Source organism: Ruditapes philippinarum, unplaced genomic scaffold (assembly GCF_026571515.1).
Source record: "Ruditapes philippinarum isolate M1 unplaced genomic scaffold, ASM2657151v2 ctg1407_1_1_1_1, whole genome shotgun sequence".
Classification (NCBI taxonomy): Eukaryota; Metazoa; Mollusca; class Bivalvia; order Venerida; family Veneridae; genus Ruditapes; species Ruditapes philippinarum.
Genome location: NW_026863297.1, coordinates 126,183 through 145,486, shown reverse-complemented (window position 1 = coordinate 145,486; position 19,304 = coordinate 126,183). Strand labels below are relative to the sequence as shown.

Here is a 19,304-nt window from a genome sequence, read left to right as displayed (position 1 = left end):
AGCTTGTTACACTGTTTGTTAACAATGCAGTAGTAATCAAATTTAAACATACCATTTAGTCATCTTTCATTATTTTATTCATGTGTATGACACTTTTATAATACATGTACATTTTATGCAATAATGAGAAAAAATATATATATAAATAAAGAATATCTATCAATAACAAAGCATTTATCATTAATAAATCCCTCATAAAATAGTCCCTCAATATAACTGTCATAAAGTAACAACAAATGTAGATACAATGTAAATAATTATGGTAAAGCCTTCATCCAAAAAACCAATGCTTTGAATTCAGAACAATAGATATCGGCTTTGATTCCATTTTACACTTTGGTGGTCAATCCATCTAACCTGCTTGACTGGATAAGTAACCAGTAATTTCCAATTTCTCTTTAAGTGACTGACGACTTATCCCATATGAACCAACAGTTAGAGACAACTGACCTAATATAACTTTTTCACAGAATTTTAGCCTTGTCCAAAAATCAAACCAGCATCCCTTGAATTACAAATTTGACACTTTCTCTTTGAGTTAAGTAAGTTAATGACAGGCTATGATATTCAGTGTGACTTTTTTTTACCAGACACCAACAATCTTCTCCACAATAATGGCAACAACAATCATTACAACAGGCAAGAACTTGATGGCTTGCTAAATGGCTTTAAACTTGCAATCTTACATTCCATTTGTAACAATATGTTCAGAAGAAGGCATGTGGACATGTTTGGGGCATACTCTTTTAACCCTGTGCATGCCTATGGTGATCATAATGTCAGGCTAGAAGCTTAACAACACTATATTGCTAAAAATTAAGTCCATTTAAATTTACCAAGCTAAATATCTTAAGGTAGTACACCCCTAATGCACTATCTCCACTTTGAAATAGGCTAGAATCACTGTAAAGTGTATTGAAACTGAGGGGCGTGGGTTCGAACCCCATAAGGGGCAACTTTTTTTCTTTCTTTTTTTTTCTTTTTAACATATTTTATTAATCTCCCAGATCCCTAATGGAAGAAAAAAGTGTTTCATTTTAATAATATAATTTTTGTAGGTACTTTTTTACTAAATAATGCCAAATTTAATAGCAAATTTGATACCATATATTTTCAAAGGTTAATAAAATAAAAACTACACGGTAAAAGTATTTTATATTTTGCAAGACCAACCAATATACATTTAAAAAAATTTAGGCAAACTTTGAAAACAGCCCCTCATTGTGGAAAATTTTAGGAATATTTTAAATAAGGCTTTTTACACATGGAAAAGGTGAATTAAGTGTTAAAAGTGGGTGGGGTAGGGTTACATTTTTATACATATTTAAAAACATTTCGTTTTTTAAAAACAATAATTTTGCTTGTTTAATTTGTTACCTAAAATGTCATTATTTGTTTCTTAACAATGAGCAATAGGAAAAACATTTTTCATAATGATGATATTATAGATTATTTAGAGTTTCCTCATTTCTGAAAAACACCCTTCTAATGGCAAAGTTTAAGTTAAGAAAAATGTCCATAACTCATAAACCACACGGTAAATTTTGTTTAAATTTTGCATACAGGTGACATTTTAGGCATATAACTGTCCTATGTTGTCAATTTTACAGTTCCTTATAGTGACCATTAGGGATGTACTACCTTAAATGGAATTGTCCTGTTGATCTGACCAAAATCATCTTTCAAAACATGTACTGACTGAACAGCTAATTGCACAGATGCACAATTCCATACTTGTAGCAAGTTGTGTTTGTAAAACAAAATTTAGCATAGTGCAAAATATATGAAGAACAGATCTTGGAACCCTTTAAAAGATTTTCTGACAGAATCTTGATCACATTTTCTCAAAATTACTAAGTGAATTATCCATTTATTTTATAAATTAATAGCACTATCACAGTCTAATATAATAATCCCTCAAAATTTACAACCAATTGACTGGTTTCAATGATTTTTCCAATAAATGCTATCCCTCAAGTTGATTGTTGTAGACCAGTCTGTAGAACTTTGAGCATGATGGGATATATTGAAGCAAACTCCTTCCCTTGCCTGGATCTCACCTGCTGGACGTAAGCTTCCAAAGACCCCCTGAAATAAAACAAAGGAATGATTGTTTAAAACAGATACAACTTGCAAAGATGAAAATAAAGGCTTTATTATTGAAAGCATTGAAAATATTTGTAAGTACTTCCTGCTTTGTTGTAGTTGTTAATATAGACCATCGTAACTTCTCACTGATAAAGTCCAAGTCACTATTGTACAACATTACATTGTTAACAACTATTTCAGCAATCTCCTAATATTTTTATATTTAAAGTCCAACTGGTTCATATCAACCTATGTCACATCAAAAAATTATTAACATAAATCGGCTCTTGTGTTCTTTCAACATTTTGGAGTACATTTTTGGTAACACGCAAGCGTGAAGTCATTATTTGAGAAATTACCAATACAAAGACCCACATACATACTCATAAGCATAATCCTGAATAGAGACAAAAAGGTATCTAATTGTCAACAAAATATTCCTTTGAGACAACCTGACAAAAGGTCACAAAATTCAGGACAAGCATTTCTCAATTTATTCTCTTATCAGGGATGATATAATTTATATTATCAATTAGGAGAGATGTAAATTTTACAAAGCCATCACTGATCTTTATAACATTCAGTTCAAAATATTTTTCCAACAACTAGCTCCTTTGCCAGAAACTTGACAATCTTATCTGCAAATTTTTTTGTGACTAATTATCATTCTTAAGAACTTTTTTTTTTGCTGGCATGACTTTAAATCAAACAATCTTATACTCCACTTTGACTTGTTAAAATATGTTCAGATCTGGAAGAGCCATGACATAAACTGAAATTACTATAGTCAGTTCTTATAACCCATGTTACTGTATATAAGATTCTTACTTAATGAGTGTCAGCCTATCTTTCTCAGAAGGATGATCATCTAACCACTGGGAATAACGACTTAATGACCAATCTGCAGTCTGAAATAAACAAAATAATGTTTGTTAATGATTGATTATTTTACTTATAAACTATAGGGCAGTGTATTGGTAGCAATTATTGTAAAACAAGATGTGTTTGTAATACACAATTGCCTAAAAGCCTAGATTTGTTAATAACAAATATCTGTTAAAATTTCCTAATCAATATACAAATGCCCAACTTAGAAAAATAAATTAATTAATAACAAGTTTTTGGCAAAATTTCCTAATTAATATGCAAATGCAAAATTAGTGGTAAAATTTCCTAATTAATTTGCAAATGCCCAAATTAAAAATATGTTAATAAATACCAATTTGTGGTAAAATGCCCTGAATTTTGAAGGTTAATGCTAATATGATTTTGCACCAACATAATATGTAATGCAACAAACAAAAGATAAAAATAAACTGTTCAAATCTTTAAGTAAGTTATGTGGTATTAATAATTGGTCACTTGCAGAGAAATTGGAAATAAATATCGGTCAGTTATCCAGGAAAGCCTGTTAGGTAGACAATCTGCCAAGATATGATGTGTATATACCGTCCGTCATAAAACGGGGTAAACAGGAAGTGGATGAGCTACAGACCTGAAATCGCATCCCACGGTATGGGACCATGTGTCAATGCTTTATGCCAAATATCAAGAGGCTGTGATAAGTAGTTGCTGAGAAAAACGTTGCGAAAATATTTTCCCGGCCAGCCGCCCGACATTCACCATACTATAACCCAGGTTTGCACCAGTGCAACCCGGCCAATAATATATTTGATAATGAGATGGTTTTAATATACAAATGTACTTACAACATGTGGTGATTTTATGTCCATAGGAGCTCGTGCAAACATGAAGTGTAATAATACACTATAAGGTATAATTTCACCTAGAGCTGGACTTTCACTAATATGTTCAACTGTCTGGAATAATAGTGGTCTAAAATAAAAAACATAAACACAAATAGCATTTTTTTCCTTTTTAAATGAACTGTAGATCTGACTTACAGAAATAGCATTTTTATTTCATCATTAAATAAACTGTAACTTGTAGAATTTATGGTTATTTATTTTTTTTTTACATAATCCAATATTCTATCCAAGCATCTTCATAAAGACTACTTTAAAACAAGAGAACCACATGCGGTGTGAAGGGCACTAACTATTAATAACCTTTTTTTTTCAAATCTTCTTTGTTATCAAGGGGCATCACTTCAATAATATAGATTCAAGAATGATGCCCCTTGTCAAACTACTGTGCCTTGTTATGATAAGCAAGCATTCCAAGTTTCATATGGATAACTTAAAAAAAATATATGTGTGATGGGCTACATTATTTTTGCACTATAATAATAGCTTGACTTTTGCCTCCAAACTGACAAGCTATAAATGGGAAAACTGTTAAAATCCCTGGCAAGAATAATGTACTCTTGCATGCATGTTAAAATGATGGTAATTAACAAGTACAATAAGTTTCAAAGCAATATCTAAATGGATTCCTTGAATAATGGGGGTGCTAAAACTAAACTAGATCCTAAGCTATCTTAAGTAAGACAGCCCTCCAAAACTTTCTTTTCATACAGTTAGGTTTAAAAGGAATAATAGGTTGTCTAGGGGGTTTATGATGAACACGTAGCTGGGAAAAAAACTTTCAACTTGTAACCAGTCTGTAGCTAGGAAAAATCCCTTTCAACATGTAACCAGTCTGCAGCTGGGGAAAATGCCCTTCAACATGTAACCAGTCTACAGCTGTGAAAAATCCCTTTCAACTTGTAACCAGTCTGCAGCTGAGAAAAATCCCCTTCAATCTGTAGCTGGGGAAAATCCCTTTCAAGATGTAACCATTCTTCCGGCTACTTTTGGCAATGTTTTCATACATTCATTCTGCCTTGTAAATTGTATTTGTATACATTGCATTTTTTAAATATAATGATACACACTTAATTATCACATAAAATGTGTATGATATAAAATAATAAGTATCAATATATTTACCTGAAAGATCTAAGAAGTCTGTATGGTTTACCAAGATCAGAGACTCTCTTACAGAATGGGGAGATTGCAAGTTCCATTTGAGCAAAGTCTGCAGCTAGCCGTAACTTTCCACCTTCACCTAGAGGGCGTATCAGACAGGCGTGTCTCACAAATAGATCTATACATCTACTGCAGATAGGCTGAATGCTATAATTAGAAAAAAATAGCTCTCTGAAATTCATTCAATTTTATCAACTTGTGATAAATATAATGGCTTATTTTTTCCATAGTTAAAATTAAAATTGTCAACCTGAATCCACTTGCAGAATGATTTTAGAATTGCAAAATTTTCCAAATATATCTTAACTTGATTTGTGGGACTACACAGCAAGCTGCCTGTAAATGTTTTGTAGTACTTAAATTAAATCTTATAAGTTTCAGTGTAATTTAAACCTTCTAACACTTTAAGACAAAATATACACTGTCAAGTTCATATGGTACAATTGATAAGTGGAGGAAGAAGTATTAATTCTTTCATTTTCATGATTAAATGTACGATTCTGCTTAGGTCGGTGCTAAATCAAACGAGCCTGTAACATCTTCAATTTCGCTGTTTTTGGCGTTCTTAAGGAATTCTGTTTGACTCAATTTCAGGTGATACAACAATACGTAATATCTATATAAACCATATTATTTGTACATGTATATAAGATGATGTTAAATGGGGGACATAAAGACTGGTGGCCTTATTATCAAATAAATATGTTGTTATTGTTCATCTTGATGTATTTTTTAGGCAAAAGTAAGTGCATGAGTAGAACCATGAGCCTCCTGTATGCTAGTTGGATAGTTTCCTTGCACTTCATTTTCCTCTTTTAAGACTGAGATAATCTGATAAATTCTCAAGTTTAATATCACAACTTACTATCAGCAGGAATTAGTAATATAAAAAATTTACCATTCCATGATAAAATCTTGGCATGTGAACTGTGATAGGTAGTCTGACTGACATCTTGCCACAAATCCTTGTAACTCTCTCATATATAGTGAACATGGAGCCTCTGTCTCTGTCTCCGCGGGTGCTGGTCTGTAAACAGATCATTTCATATATTAGCCAATGAATCAGCACAGAGAGTTTTAAGACTATGATAAACTAATGACTTGAATCAAACTTTTTTAAACTGATTCAATGTGCAGACCTACAGTAAATTTTACAATAAGAGGTGACCTCACGGTAAAGGCGTCTCCCTCTCAAACCAGGGATAGAGGCTTTAAACTCTACTAAAGTTACAACCATGTTTTCTTCATATGCCATCAGGACTGATTTGTTCAAGCCCAATTCAAATAAGATTTTCAAATTTTTTATCAAAATTTGCATGATAATAAATGTATAAATATGTTGAAACTAAACTATTCAATTTTGTTGTACCATGTTTAGTTATACTGTAAGTAATGACAAATAGTTCACAATTTGTTAATAAAAAACATTTATACATATTTTGAAAGTAAACTACTAAAATTTATTGTACTACTTTAGTTATTACTTACAAAAAAGACAAACAACAAACTCATTAGAAAGTTTGCACATTATATTCACAAAAACCAGAGTTTACTGTCAAAATTTCATGACAAACTGTATCTTTTAAGAACATAATACTAATATTAATGACAGTGGTATGAGGTAATATTTAACTTGAATATTTACCCCGAGAAATCTTCTTGATGCATGGTGAGTGTAATGGCCTCCAAAGCGTCACATATAGACGACATGAGGGGTCGTACAGAGCTCGTCATCAACATCACTATATTCTGTATATAAAAAACATTGTAAAATCACTGTATCAATATAAAATTTAATTACAATACCATACTGTTTGAATAAACCATCCTGTTAGCTCAATATGTAGAGCTTTTGACTGTGAATCGGGCCATCCGGGTTTCATTCCCAGATGGTGCCGGTCACTTTCATTGTGATTGTTTATGAAATTCTTTCTATGGTCATTCACACTGTACCTCTGCTCTGGCATGTACAGATAATATCAGTTCCTTGCAAAAGTGAAGGCATTTATTACTGGTTAACCTCTTGACAGCCCTTCAAGGAACGATAGGATATGATGGGGTATGCGCTCTGGTAAATTAAATGTGATTCCCTGTCGTGATCCAAAGTGAAAACTTCCAACAACAGCATCATTTAAATGATATGATTTTTTATTAAGGTACCATTAAATATAATCTAAGTTTTATCATTCTAAAGATGGACACAATATGACTGCAGGACAGCTTAACGATTGGTCGAAATTAAATCTAAATGCACCCCCTCCCTCTGTTAGGAGTGGGGGCCTAGACATCTTGCTCTTCCTACCCATTCTTTACTTCTAAAATTTACAAATGGTCTAAAATGATTTCTTTTGTAAGGTTTTATGCCACATCAACACAGTATATGGTGACTTCCCACCTTACTGGTGGAGGAAGACCTTAGGTTCCCCGCTGTACATTATTTCAGGCACATATGGGCATCTGAGTAGAAACATCAACATTCTGTAAGGTAGAAAGTTAGCTTTCTCACATTAGGAATCAGAAGAAACTGGTGCAGCTTGAACCTATGGTGAGAGGCAACTGGTTTGAGGTCAATAACCTTAACTATTTGGACATGGACGCCCCTTCTAATGCATGTATGATATCAGAAAACTTACCTGTAATGATTCTGTAATACTTGATTTAGCTTCATCTGGGTAATGTTCTAAACTGTTCACAACCTGTAATATACCAACATAAAATTAATTTGAAAATACAATACCATGTGTTCAATACAACATGTTCATACTGTATCATTTTCCATATCAACTTTGTATGATTACTGAAACTTAGCACTTTGTAAAGGAGTTACATAAATTATGTTGACATAAATGACTGAATTGGCAATATATGGTTATCCTTACCTGCAAAAACAATTATATAAACAGATTTGTATATATAAATTCCATTCATTTAGTGTATGATATGGGATAAACATCCTATGAAATTTTTACGATTAAAGTTTAAGACAATACATTACTTCTAATTGTCTAATCTCTTTGGCAGATATATTAAATTTACTTGGATGTTTTAAACATTTTTTGGTAATTTGAAGTTATAGTCATCTCAAATTTTTTTTTAAGGCATGGATAAAACTGGGTGAGGAAGACCTCAGGTGCCCTTCTGTGCGCTATTTCAGGCACAAACTGGCATCAGAGTAGAACTACTAACATTTTGTAAGCTAGCTGGATAGCTTTCTAACATGAAAGAATCTGAAAACGCTTGTGTGGCTTGAACCAAGGGAGGTGAGAGGCATTTGATTTGCACAAGACATTCACAACTTGGCCACTGATGCCCCTATTGAGTCAAACCTACACTCAACACTCAACTATATATAATTGAAGGTAAAGTACAGACTTACATTTGACACAGCCAGATGTAGTTGATACAAGGTGTTGACCACAGCTGCATTACGAGTCTGTCCCTGTGTGGGGGGACCTATCACCTGACTAGCCTCGCCATCTGTACACACCTGAAGTCATAAGAAGTTTTGAAATATATTTTATTTCCTTTGAAGTTTCAAATGTTAAACCCATCTGTATTAAAGGAACTCCACTGAGGTTTTTTTACATGATGGGACTTGAAATAATTTTTCGAGATTAATTTTTCCATTTGATGTAGGTCGAGAACAATGTCAGATCATTTGCTCACTCAGTTTTTCCAGAATGTTTATTCTTAAAAATTGACCAAATGCTTTTCACTCAAATCGGGCTAGGAACAGCACAAAAATACAATTTTAAGTTTAAGTAAAAGCCCATTGAAATCTTTTTCATATTTAAAAGTCTGAATATTGTCCTTATTACAAGAAAACTACAGAAGTACAAATACATACCAACTGTTCACTTTTTACACAATACATCTTCACTGTTTTAGCTACATTCTTGGCGACTGTTATACACAACCTCATGTCTACACTTGCTACATTTAATTCACTAAAATATACAACATACTCACAGTGATCATATGTAATATTGTACATTTGTTACATCGTCATGGATAATCTTGGAATTAATATTTTGGAATTAATATTATCTATATACAAGGATGATGAAAAATTATGAATTAAAGGGACTCCACTGAGGTTTTTTGTGACATATTGTAACTGAAAAATAATTTTCCATCATTTGTAAACCATTTGATACAGGTCTAATTTCAAATCATTTGCTCACTCTTTTTTTTGGAAAATAATCATTTCTAATTGTACAAAATGACTAAAAAATGAACAATGTTTAAATGCATTCAGGCTTACTTTAGAAAATGAACAAAATATTTTGAATGGTTAAAATTGGCAACAGGTAAAGCTTCCTAACATTACCTACAGATTTTTTATGTCTCTAAAATACTGAAGCATCGTAGAAAATCAATGATGAAACTGGAACTATAAATAGACTGTTATAGAAGTAAATTTAGCTGTAAGGGCCTTGTTAAATTTTTTGAAAAATCTTGTGTTTCCCATACATCAAATTTCTGTTATAAACCATTTTTAAGCTGTTTTGTATTAAGTGAAGCTGTTTTGTATTCAGTGAAGCTGTTTGTATTCAATATGACATAATAAGTAACCTTAGACTCTACCTTGAAATAGTTTTTACAATGCTGTCAATTTCCTCAACTGTTGGTGGATTGAAGGATGCTGTACTAAATGCCAAGTTGATTGGATCAAATAACCTTGACAACGACCTTGACAGGTAAGCTGTCTCAAAATTAGCCAGGGTCTCCCGTAATGCCATCTCTGAGCTAAAATTTGCACAAAAATATTTTGCTAAAAAATGTTACTTTTTTTTTTTTATCTAAATGTGAATTTTTCAGTTAAGGTGGACACCTATAGAGTATACTTTGATTGTAAACCGTTACCGACAGGTTTTTAAATAAGTCTCTGGTTATAATCTGTGCAAAATGAATCAGAAAAACATAATCGTTCCATTAAAATCTGACTATTATGCAAAGATATATTCATAATTAATTTAATATTTTTGATTACTATTTTTCAATAACTGCAAAAATATGTTTTTAAATACTTGAAAAATCAAATCTGAAGAAAACAAGAAAAGTATCAATAAGTCACAGATGTCCCCCATGTTCCACTGTTTTGTCAGGGTAAATCTATATGCCAGCACCCAAGAGCAGTGGGGGTTTAAAAATCCATTTACATGAAAAAAAAGAGATAAATTTCCACTTCTTTTTTACATATTGTAATTCATTTAGTATACTAATTTTTCAATTTTATCTTGAGAAAACATAACACTACCTATTTTGCTTGTCACTCTTACTGCTCTGTGAAAAAATATCTTCCTCCATTATCTCCCCTGCTGTCATGCTATCTGTTGCCAGGGACAACGACCCAGTTTCCACAGCGAGGCTGAACTGCTGCAGACGTTTCCATAAATCATTGTATAAACGTAGAAGTTTAGGGTATTCCCCTTCAAATGCTTGCTTAAGGAAGGATGATGCTGTGAAATAAAGCGGTACAATCAATATCATTTCAAACAAGCAAAGACTACATTGAGTTTAACCCTTATCACACCAAATATCTTAAATGGACTCTTCCATCTTTCAATCTGGACATAACCATTCATCATTTTAAGGGAAAATTTCAAAATAAATACTGACTGAATAGTGAATAGTGCAGATCAGGATCAAACTGCACGTCTATCTATACTGGTTGTGTGAGTAGATGCAGTTTCCACCAGCAGGAATTAGATAATTAACAATCACTTAATTAAACATCAATTAAGAGATGGAAACTACAAAAACACTTACAATCTGATGCAGATTTGAGCTTGTTTTTTAACATCTTGGTTATCTCAGTCCAGAAATCTGCCATAATCTGTACACTGCCTTCTTGCTAGATAAAACAGCAACAAAATAAACCAGTAATACTTTTTTAGATCTCCAAAATATGTGTCTATAAGACAAAGATGCCCCCACATTTAACTGTTTTTGTCAGTCATCTGTGTTACACTGTAGTACAGACGAAAACAGTGACATCCATTTGTAACATTAACACCACATGCAGTGCCAGTTGTCTGTTAAAAGAAAATACTTTTGACAAAAAGTTCTAAATTAAAAAGTTCTGTGTTGATAACTTTAAAGTATAGGGATTTTTAAAAATGAAAATATTTTTATTTTTAGGCTTCATGGGCCTTAAACCTAACAATAGGTTACTGTGTATATAAAACCTATTTTTACTTTTTATTCGTAAAAATTTACATCAATACTGTAATGGTGATATGGTGATTTTCTAGCTTTACATTTGGATATGCCCCATGAAGCAGTCACTTGACTAGAACCACCAACCTTCTGTAAGCTAGTTGGATAGCATCCTTACATTAAAGAATCCATGGCAAGATTCGAACCCAAAATGGTTAGGTGTAAGTGGTTTGAAGTATATAAAATAACTATACCTGCTTAAGTTCCTCTATAAAACACACATGTGTGACTGGGTCCCTTTTCTTGATCAAAACTTTTTGTAAATGTTGTACCTGCAACAAAAACCATTCATGTTTTTCCCCCCATTATAATTGATAATAACACAAAAGTCACTATTGACTTTGACTGTTTCACCAAGGTGTTTTTTTATCACAAAAGGCACCAGAATCATATGCATGTTTATAAAATTTGGAAATGCCCCACAGTTGAGTCACCCTATCTCTCGCTTATTCTTACTTTTATAAGACCTTACATAAATTAATTTCAAATGCTATTTATTTATTTCATATTTTACACATAGAGTGATTAACATGTATATAATAAACATAAACAAAAGTATTTGAAAACACTTGATATCAAGGGGTTCATTATGACCTGGTAGAAAGGTAAAATCCACTACAACATTTTATGGGCAGAACTGGCTATTTAAGGTAATTTTTTCCCATCCCTTTTCGGTTATATATTCACCCTCTTGAAGAAAAGCCCCAATTTATTAATAAATGATGAAATCAGTAGATATTTGTTCAAACTAGTATACAGATTTACATGTGAAGCTATGGTCCTTTTTGAAGATTGAACAAGTAAATAAATAAGTGAAACAGGATATACAACTTTGTGATTTTACCTGTGCACAAGATGAGTAAATACTATCCATGAGTTTCTCCATGTTTGTCCACAGGGTGGCTCTGAGAGCTGCAGTGTTACCTGTAACAGGCATGGAGGCCCTACCTGGTCCAGCTGAAAATATATCATAAAATATAGTACATATTATCATTTGCATTGAGGCCCTAATAAGGCCAGCTGAAAATATATCATAAAATATAGTAGATATTATTATAACAGCTGAGGTATTAACTATTACAGTCATCAAAGACTTATCTTGTCAGGAAATACATCTGATATATCTTAAGAGATACAAATGACTTTTATTATATCATTGAACTGCTAATTTAAAATACATTCCAACATGCTTCACAGTATTCTCCTATCAAACAGATAGGGCAGTCAAGTGAATTACTACAGGATATATGCACAGCATAAAAAAGGAATGCTTACATGTCACATGACATCAGATATGACATCAATAAACCAAATTACATCACAAAAATTACTTCTATGCTCAATATAGTGAAACATATTTTTATCAATTCTCTTCTTAATTAGCATGTTAGAATGGAAATAGACATTAATTTTTCTTGCATTATAGTAGAATAATGCACGATTTTGTGTTCAAATGCTTTGTAATTAATCACCCAGGTCTATGATAATATTCCTCAAATTTGAACTCGAACGGTGCATTATTCTACAACAATGCACTCAGAATTCATATCTTTTTCCTAAGAAGAAACCTTCCGTAAGACCAACTTACTATCTAGACCACTTTGATTAATAAACATTTGTGGTTTTTGTTCTGTACAAATCCGAGAAAACTTTTTCGTGACTTCAAAAGAACTTGAAAGCCATTGTGTAAGAACACTTCTATCGTAAGAATACTAAGACAATTGTAGACATACCTTTTCCTTGAGGGCCTGTTTGTTGTTTAGACAGTGAGGTGACATCTAGACAAGTTCTGATATCAGCTTCTAGATTATCTCTACACAAGTTAACTACTTTATCTACAATCTCCCTTAGACATCCTAGATTATGGAACACTTGTAAAGATGTGGCTACTTGGGCTTGATTCTGTAAAGATTAAAACATTAATACTGTGATACAACAATAAATATATGACAAAACAGTGTTTTTTTCATTGGTTTTAAGCCACACCAACACAGTAGAAGTTATATGGCGACATTTCAGCTTTACTGGTGGAGGAAGACCTCGGGTGCCCTTCCGTGCATTATTGCTGGCAGAAATGGGAACCTATGTAGAACTACTAACATGCCGTAAGCTAGTTGGATGGCTTCCTCTCATAAAAGAATACAAAGTCCCTGTCTTGATTCAAACCCATAGAAGCCGTAAGTGTTTTAAAGTCAATGACCTTAATCACTCGACCATGGACACCCCTAACCAAAAAATATTTAATATCTACATATAAATATTAAGCATTCACTACCATACTTAATTTATTTTATGGATTTGCCCAGGCCCTTTAACTAGTTTTAAGGATCAGCATTAAAATTATTAACTAGAATATTCTCCACCTGTTTGTGCACATAATATTCAACATTAACTTGATAAAAGTGGACTTGACATAGCATATTTATGAAATTTTAGAATAAATTGATGATTACTTTACATGATAAGGGCTTTTTACATTTGTTCCAAATATTAGTTTTGATCCTAAAATTGTTTCTTATTTTGATCCAATTATTTTTGTCTTTGTATTGTTATCCCTGAAATTTTATCTCAAAATAGTATTTTGTGTACTAATCAGCCCCTTAAAAAGTTATGAACAAGGTTAAAGTTTGCGGACTGCAACTGGAACATTGCATTACTGTAACAATACCTCTACAATGTTTTTTTTTCTTAAAAAAAAATCAGGCTAAAGATTCTCAAACAGGCAGATCAGGACCTGTTCCCGTGAGGGTGAGGAAAATTCCTATTATTCTAATTATTCAAAGAACAGTGTTGAGACTGACCTGTGTTTCCATGCCTTGTTCTAACATTTTGAGAGCCTGAGATTCGACCTGTTGTCGAGCTTGTTTAACAAATCTCCTATCCTGCTCTATAATCTCTACCCCCGTCAAGTCAACTCCTTCACATATATAATCTGTCATTATAAAACAATACATTAACCATTTGTTTCTTTTTTTTCAGTGTTGCGGTAATTGTTTTAAATCTGATTTGTGGTAAAAACTCAAATATATCCTGTGCTCATCTTTGAGTTAAAATATTTTCATTGCAGAAAAATATCTAAATCTATAAAATTCGTAATGAATATGTCTTTTTTAAATAAAAGAACGTTCAAACTATATATGAGAATCTAAGTCCCTTATTACTGGTTAAATAAAACTGGTCCTTTCTTAAAATAACTGCGTTCTTTTCATGACACTATATATTCATAGTGTATCCACTTACAGTGTGTAGGATTTAAAACATAACATATCTATTTTATGTGAAATCAAAGCATGTTTATTCTATATCTACAAAAAGACAAATTATCAATATTTTCTTCAAATACAGCATTTGTTGTAGATTTATGATAAATTTAAATTAAATTCATAAAATGCATGTTCCTTATGTATTTTACATTGTATTTAAGACATCTAAAAACAACTATTTTTATAAACATGAAAACAAAATACAGCTATTATTTAACAATAACAAGGATCCAAGTGAGGTCTGCAGAACGGCACTCTTTTAGGCAATAACCTCTCTACAAAGGACATCAATTTTCCAAAAGTACAAATTCAACCTCTCTACAGCAAACACCTCTCAGTAACAACCAAATATTTGTTTCCCAAAGGGGGTTGCTCTGCAGAGGTTACAATATAATATAGTAAAATAGAAAAAAAATTCTAAGGAACTTGCAGAAATGTTATATTTCTATCTTCCAACTTTTCTTCATAATTTCTTTAATTATATACATAGCAGTTTTAAACTATAGAAAAGAAACATATAATGTTTAAGTTTCTTCTATTGTAAAATAATTGAAGATGTATACAAATGTAGAGTATAAAGGTCATACCTAGTTCATTTAAACTTTGTGCAGCTTTAGTTATCTCCCTTGCTCCACCTTGTAACTGGCTCTGTAAACGTTTACTCAGGTAAATGATTCGAATAATCCGCCGTAACAAATCACATGCTTCCTGAAATTATATGTAGAATTCTATAACACAACCATTGTCTACCTTTGTTATACAGTCAAACCTAAATATATCTATAAATACACCTTGACTTAATAGTTATATGGTTATGAAAAATTCAGAATTTTTTTATAGTTGCCTGTTGCTCTGATGATTACATGTAATAATTTTTTTTTAACATGCCTTGAAAGATTTGACTTGACTTCTAGTTTATATCATCATGCAATATTACTAGAACAATTAGTTGTTTTATGTTTATATGATCTTTTTACAATGTTACTTCTCAAAAAAAAAAAAAAATTACTTATATAAGATTTTCTTTTAGAGAAGTAATTGTTTTACACCTCGGTAAAATATTTTTTTTTTTTTTTGTTTAAATTAATTTAGCACTACAGTTGTATACCAGCTAAGAAATTTATGTCAAGTTAACTGTTCACTTAATCTTACCTGAAGATTTCTAAGTTGGACAGTCCTTGTAAAAATCTTGGTATAAGGTTCTGTTACTTTACTTCTGATCCTGTGAATTAAATAAACCTCTGATAATTTGACCCTAACCACGCTAAATATCTTTAATAAACTTGTCCATCTTTTAATCTGGATGAGACCATTCTTCATTTTTATGTAAAATTCCAAAATAAGTCCATATTGACAAAATAGCAAACAGTGCAAACCATGATCAGATGACGTAAGTCGCAAGAGCAGAATATGTTGCCGTGAATATGTAGCAGACTCAGGAACATTTGAGATTTTGCAACATGACAAAGCTTTACAAATGTTATAATTATAAAGTAGCAAATAATAAAGAAGTATTCTTTTTGTATTTTCTTCAAATACTGAATCATAGCATCAAAGTAACAGTACTATTTTGACATACACAAAACACAATTTGAATTTCTATTACGAATATCTATAGAATGAAGTAGATGTAGAAGTTGCGCACTATAAAGCAGCTAGCACATCTCCAGATTCATGTTACGATTTTATTATAACTTTTAGTTATAGCGGCAACAGGTATTACCAGTGCAGACTGAGATCAGTCGTGCTTTCTGCTCAAGGTCTACACTGTTTGCAATTCAGTCAGTAAATATTGTGAAATTTTCCCTAAAAATGATAAATGGTATTGTCCAGATTGAAAGGTAGATTGGTCCATTTTAGATATTTAGAGTGGAAAGGATTAAAAATATTGTCAAGCAAACAAATTTAACGATTCAGGCTAGCATAAACCACTAACAAACCAAAAATGTGTCAAAATTAAAAGTAGAAATATATATTAAAATAGTAAATATATATAGTTAGCATTCAGTATGTTACAAGTTATATTATAGATTGTACATATTAATCAATTTACTAGGTGATAAACTTTAATAAATATGATTTACTGTATATAATTCAAAGTTTTTATAATAATTTTACCTGTCCATGGCAGACAGCAATGACTGTATTCTGGTCTGCATCATTTGAAGAACACCTGTAATCATCACATATGAATCACATATATATCACATATGAATCACACATATATCACATATGAATCACCTATATATTATCGCTTAATACATGTATGTATCACATAAAGGTTTATAACTTTATAACCTGACAAACTCTTTGAATATTTTAAAGATGATTTCAACACATTTTTATTTGTATCTATGCAGTCAGTTCACTTAATTGATTTTCACTAAATAGTGATTTACGATTTCTTTGCAAGTGACTGACTAGCAACAATGGAGTAAATTTTGCTAAGTATATGGGAAGAAAAAAAAGAGAAGCAGGGTCTTTCAGATCTTTTTTAAAACTGTGAAAAAAAAGGTTTAAGATAAAATTTCATGACATGTTTTTTATTTGTTTTTACTAGTCATAACATTTTATCAGAAATGAATGTATTTTTACAATAAAATTTCTCCTTTACCTTCTAAAGTCTCTACTCCAGTGGCCTGGGACAACAAATCTTCATGATGGGCAACAATCTGAAGTTAAATAGTATAAAAACTTGTTATTGAACCCATTATTATATAAGTACTAGCCATGAATATATAAGATCTTAGCCACAAGAATAGATCCTGACTAACCTTGCAACCCATGCATGCTAACAAAGATATTTCTGTTGGCTGCATGATTAAATTATTTCTATACTTAAATCACTGAAACTATTTATCAAATAATTTATTTGACAAGTAGTTTCAGTGATTTTCATTTTTATTAAAAAATCTTCCTATGTCAATGCAGACCAAAGTCAATTTCACTAACCCAGCTAGTTTCCATTGAGCAATGGTTAACTTAAGGCATGTGTTGCTTACTATATCATACATGTCATAGTTTACTCAAGGAATCTGTATTTCCACCTACATGCATTAAAAAAGTATTTATATTTAAATATAGTGCATAAATGACATAAAATCAATTTTGCTTCCAATTCAGCAATAAAGTACATGTACATGTATTTAAGAATTTCAGATCTAAAAAAATAAAAGTACAAGTTTCAGCAAATAATTTCAAATACTGACAAGCTTGTGTAGAACAAATCAACAGAGTATTGTACCTGTGAGTGGATTTCCTTGTCAAGTAAACCGATACCTTCAGCAAGTTTGGAGAGTTGATCAGTGATGGCACGCCGCTGTATTGCCTGGTTTGCGTGTGCTTTAACATCAAAACTCTCCTCCAAAAACTGCCTGAACATATCTAAAATATCCAATTATGTTTTACACATCTACCAACATGTGACATAAAATTCAAGTCATTTACCTGATATGTTACATGCAATAAATGACTGATTTTGATGTATTCATCACCATATTTTAATTTCTATTGCATGACCAATGCTGCTTATGCAGTATTAAGGGCTATTTTTGCAAATTTTGACCTTTAATTGGTAAATCATTTGGTCTGAACATGCAATGTGTGAATAACTTTCTCTCCTTTTGGCAATATCTTATTTTTTTAATACATTTTTAAAATTTTCATGACAATTAGCATGAGTCTGTAGGTGTACTGCTTTAAATAATAAATAAATAACAAGCAAGTAAATGACAAGTTTTAGCTAAATAAGCCTTTGTGTCAGAAAAAGTACATCGTTAAATTGGCCAAATATGTCCTATATGTACCTACTAAAATGTAGGCCATTAGATTTTTTATAGATCTGCAAATCACCAATGATCCTAACAACAATATAGTATTACTGCTAAGAGTACACCCCTACATATACAAAAATGCAAATGTTTAATTCATCAGGCACTGACATTGTGTAATCATCACTTCATTCCTTGTTGAAGTAAAGTGTTCCTTAATTATTTAATAGTCCTGAATTGAGACTGTATCAGAATTTTGACAGCTGAAATCAGGGTCAGCTGTTTAGAAAATGCGGTTGATCTATTGATGCACGTGTCCGCACCAGTATGACTTGCTAATTATACTCTACAGCCCACAAAATAATGTGTACCAAAATAGCTGTCATGAACAGCAATAACTGCTTAAGGACATTGTAACACATTCAGCAAAGGAGCTGCAGCAAAGTTGATGTCTTATTATTAACATAATTTACTTAATAACCAAATTAAAATGCGAAAGCAAACATATAAAATTATTGCATCTTAACATCTGTGTCATAAAGCTTTTGATGCGCATTGTCATTGAAGTATTAAAGTATAGCATCATGCAATTATTTTTGGATAATTAAGTATCCGATTTCTACTCTACTTTTGATGGTTTAACGTATATAACAAAAGACTACGTGAGTTATTTAAAGAAAGAACAATGCTAACAACTGGATATTACATTATTTTACTTTCATCAAAGTGCAAACAAGTGAAATATTGGAAAACAATGTCAATTTACCATCTTTTTCCAGTTTTGACAGCAAATCCTCTTCCATTTTGTTTACTTCCGTTACACGTTTGAGAGCTTTCGTTCCAATAATTCTCGAAATAAAGATAATGCTCCCAACAAATGTGTTAAACTTAACAGTAAGTAGCATTTTATTAGTAAACTAATTGTTGTATAATTGTTCATATTTGTTTTTGTGCATTTTTTAAAGAAAACTTACTTTTAAATAATGTCAAAATGTTGGCCTTCAAAGTAAAAGATATTCTATTATTATAGA

The 19,304-nt window shown here is 31.6% G+C and overlaps 1 protein-coding gene across 1 annotated transcript; it reads right to left on the bottom strand.

The window, feature by feature from the left end:
• Positions 1–1,880: 1,880 nt before the first annotated feature.
• On the bottom strand, positions 1,881–19,165 carry LOC132721761 (conserved oligomeric Golgi complex subunit 5-like). Its single transcript, XM_060706135.1, has 22 exons — positions 19,040–19,165; positions 17,748–17,887; positions 17,118–17,175; positions 16,622–16,676; positions 15,656–15,725; positions 15,091–15,211; positions 14,042–14,172; positions 12,974–13,142; positions 12,085–12,197; positions 11,435–11,512; positions 10,791–10,875; positions 10,279–10,480; positions 9,606–9,767; positions 8,866–8,965; positions 8,395–8,505; positions 7,652–7,714; positions 6,664–6,767; positions 5,917–6,045; positions 4,980–5,165; positions 3,798–3,924; positions 2,917–2,996; positions 1,881–2,088 (listed from the first exon to the last, which is right to left on the bottom strand). Exons 1-22 carry the CDS (start codon positions 19,074–19,076, stop codon positions 1,974–1,976), a joined length of 2,436 nt encoding a protein of 811 aa, XP_060562118.1. The 5' UTR covers positions 19,077–19,165; the 3' UTR covers positions 1,881–1,973.
• Between the last annotated feature and the right edge of the window lie 139 nt (positions 19,166–19,304).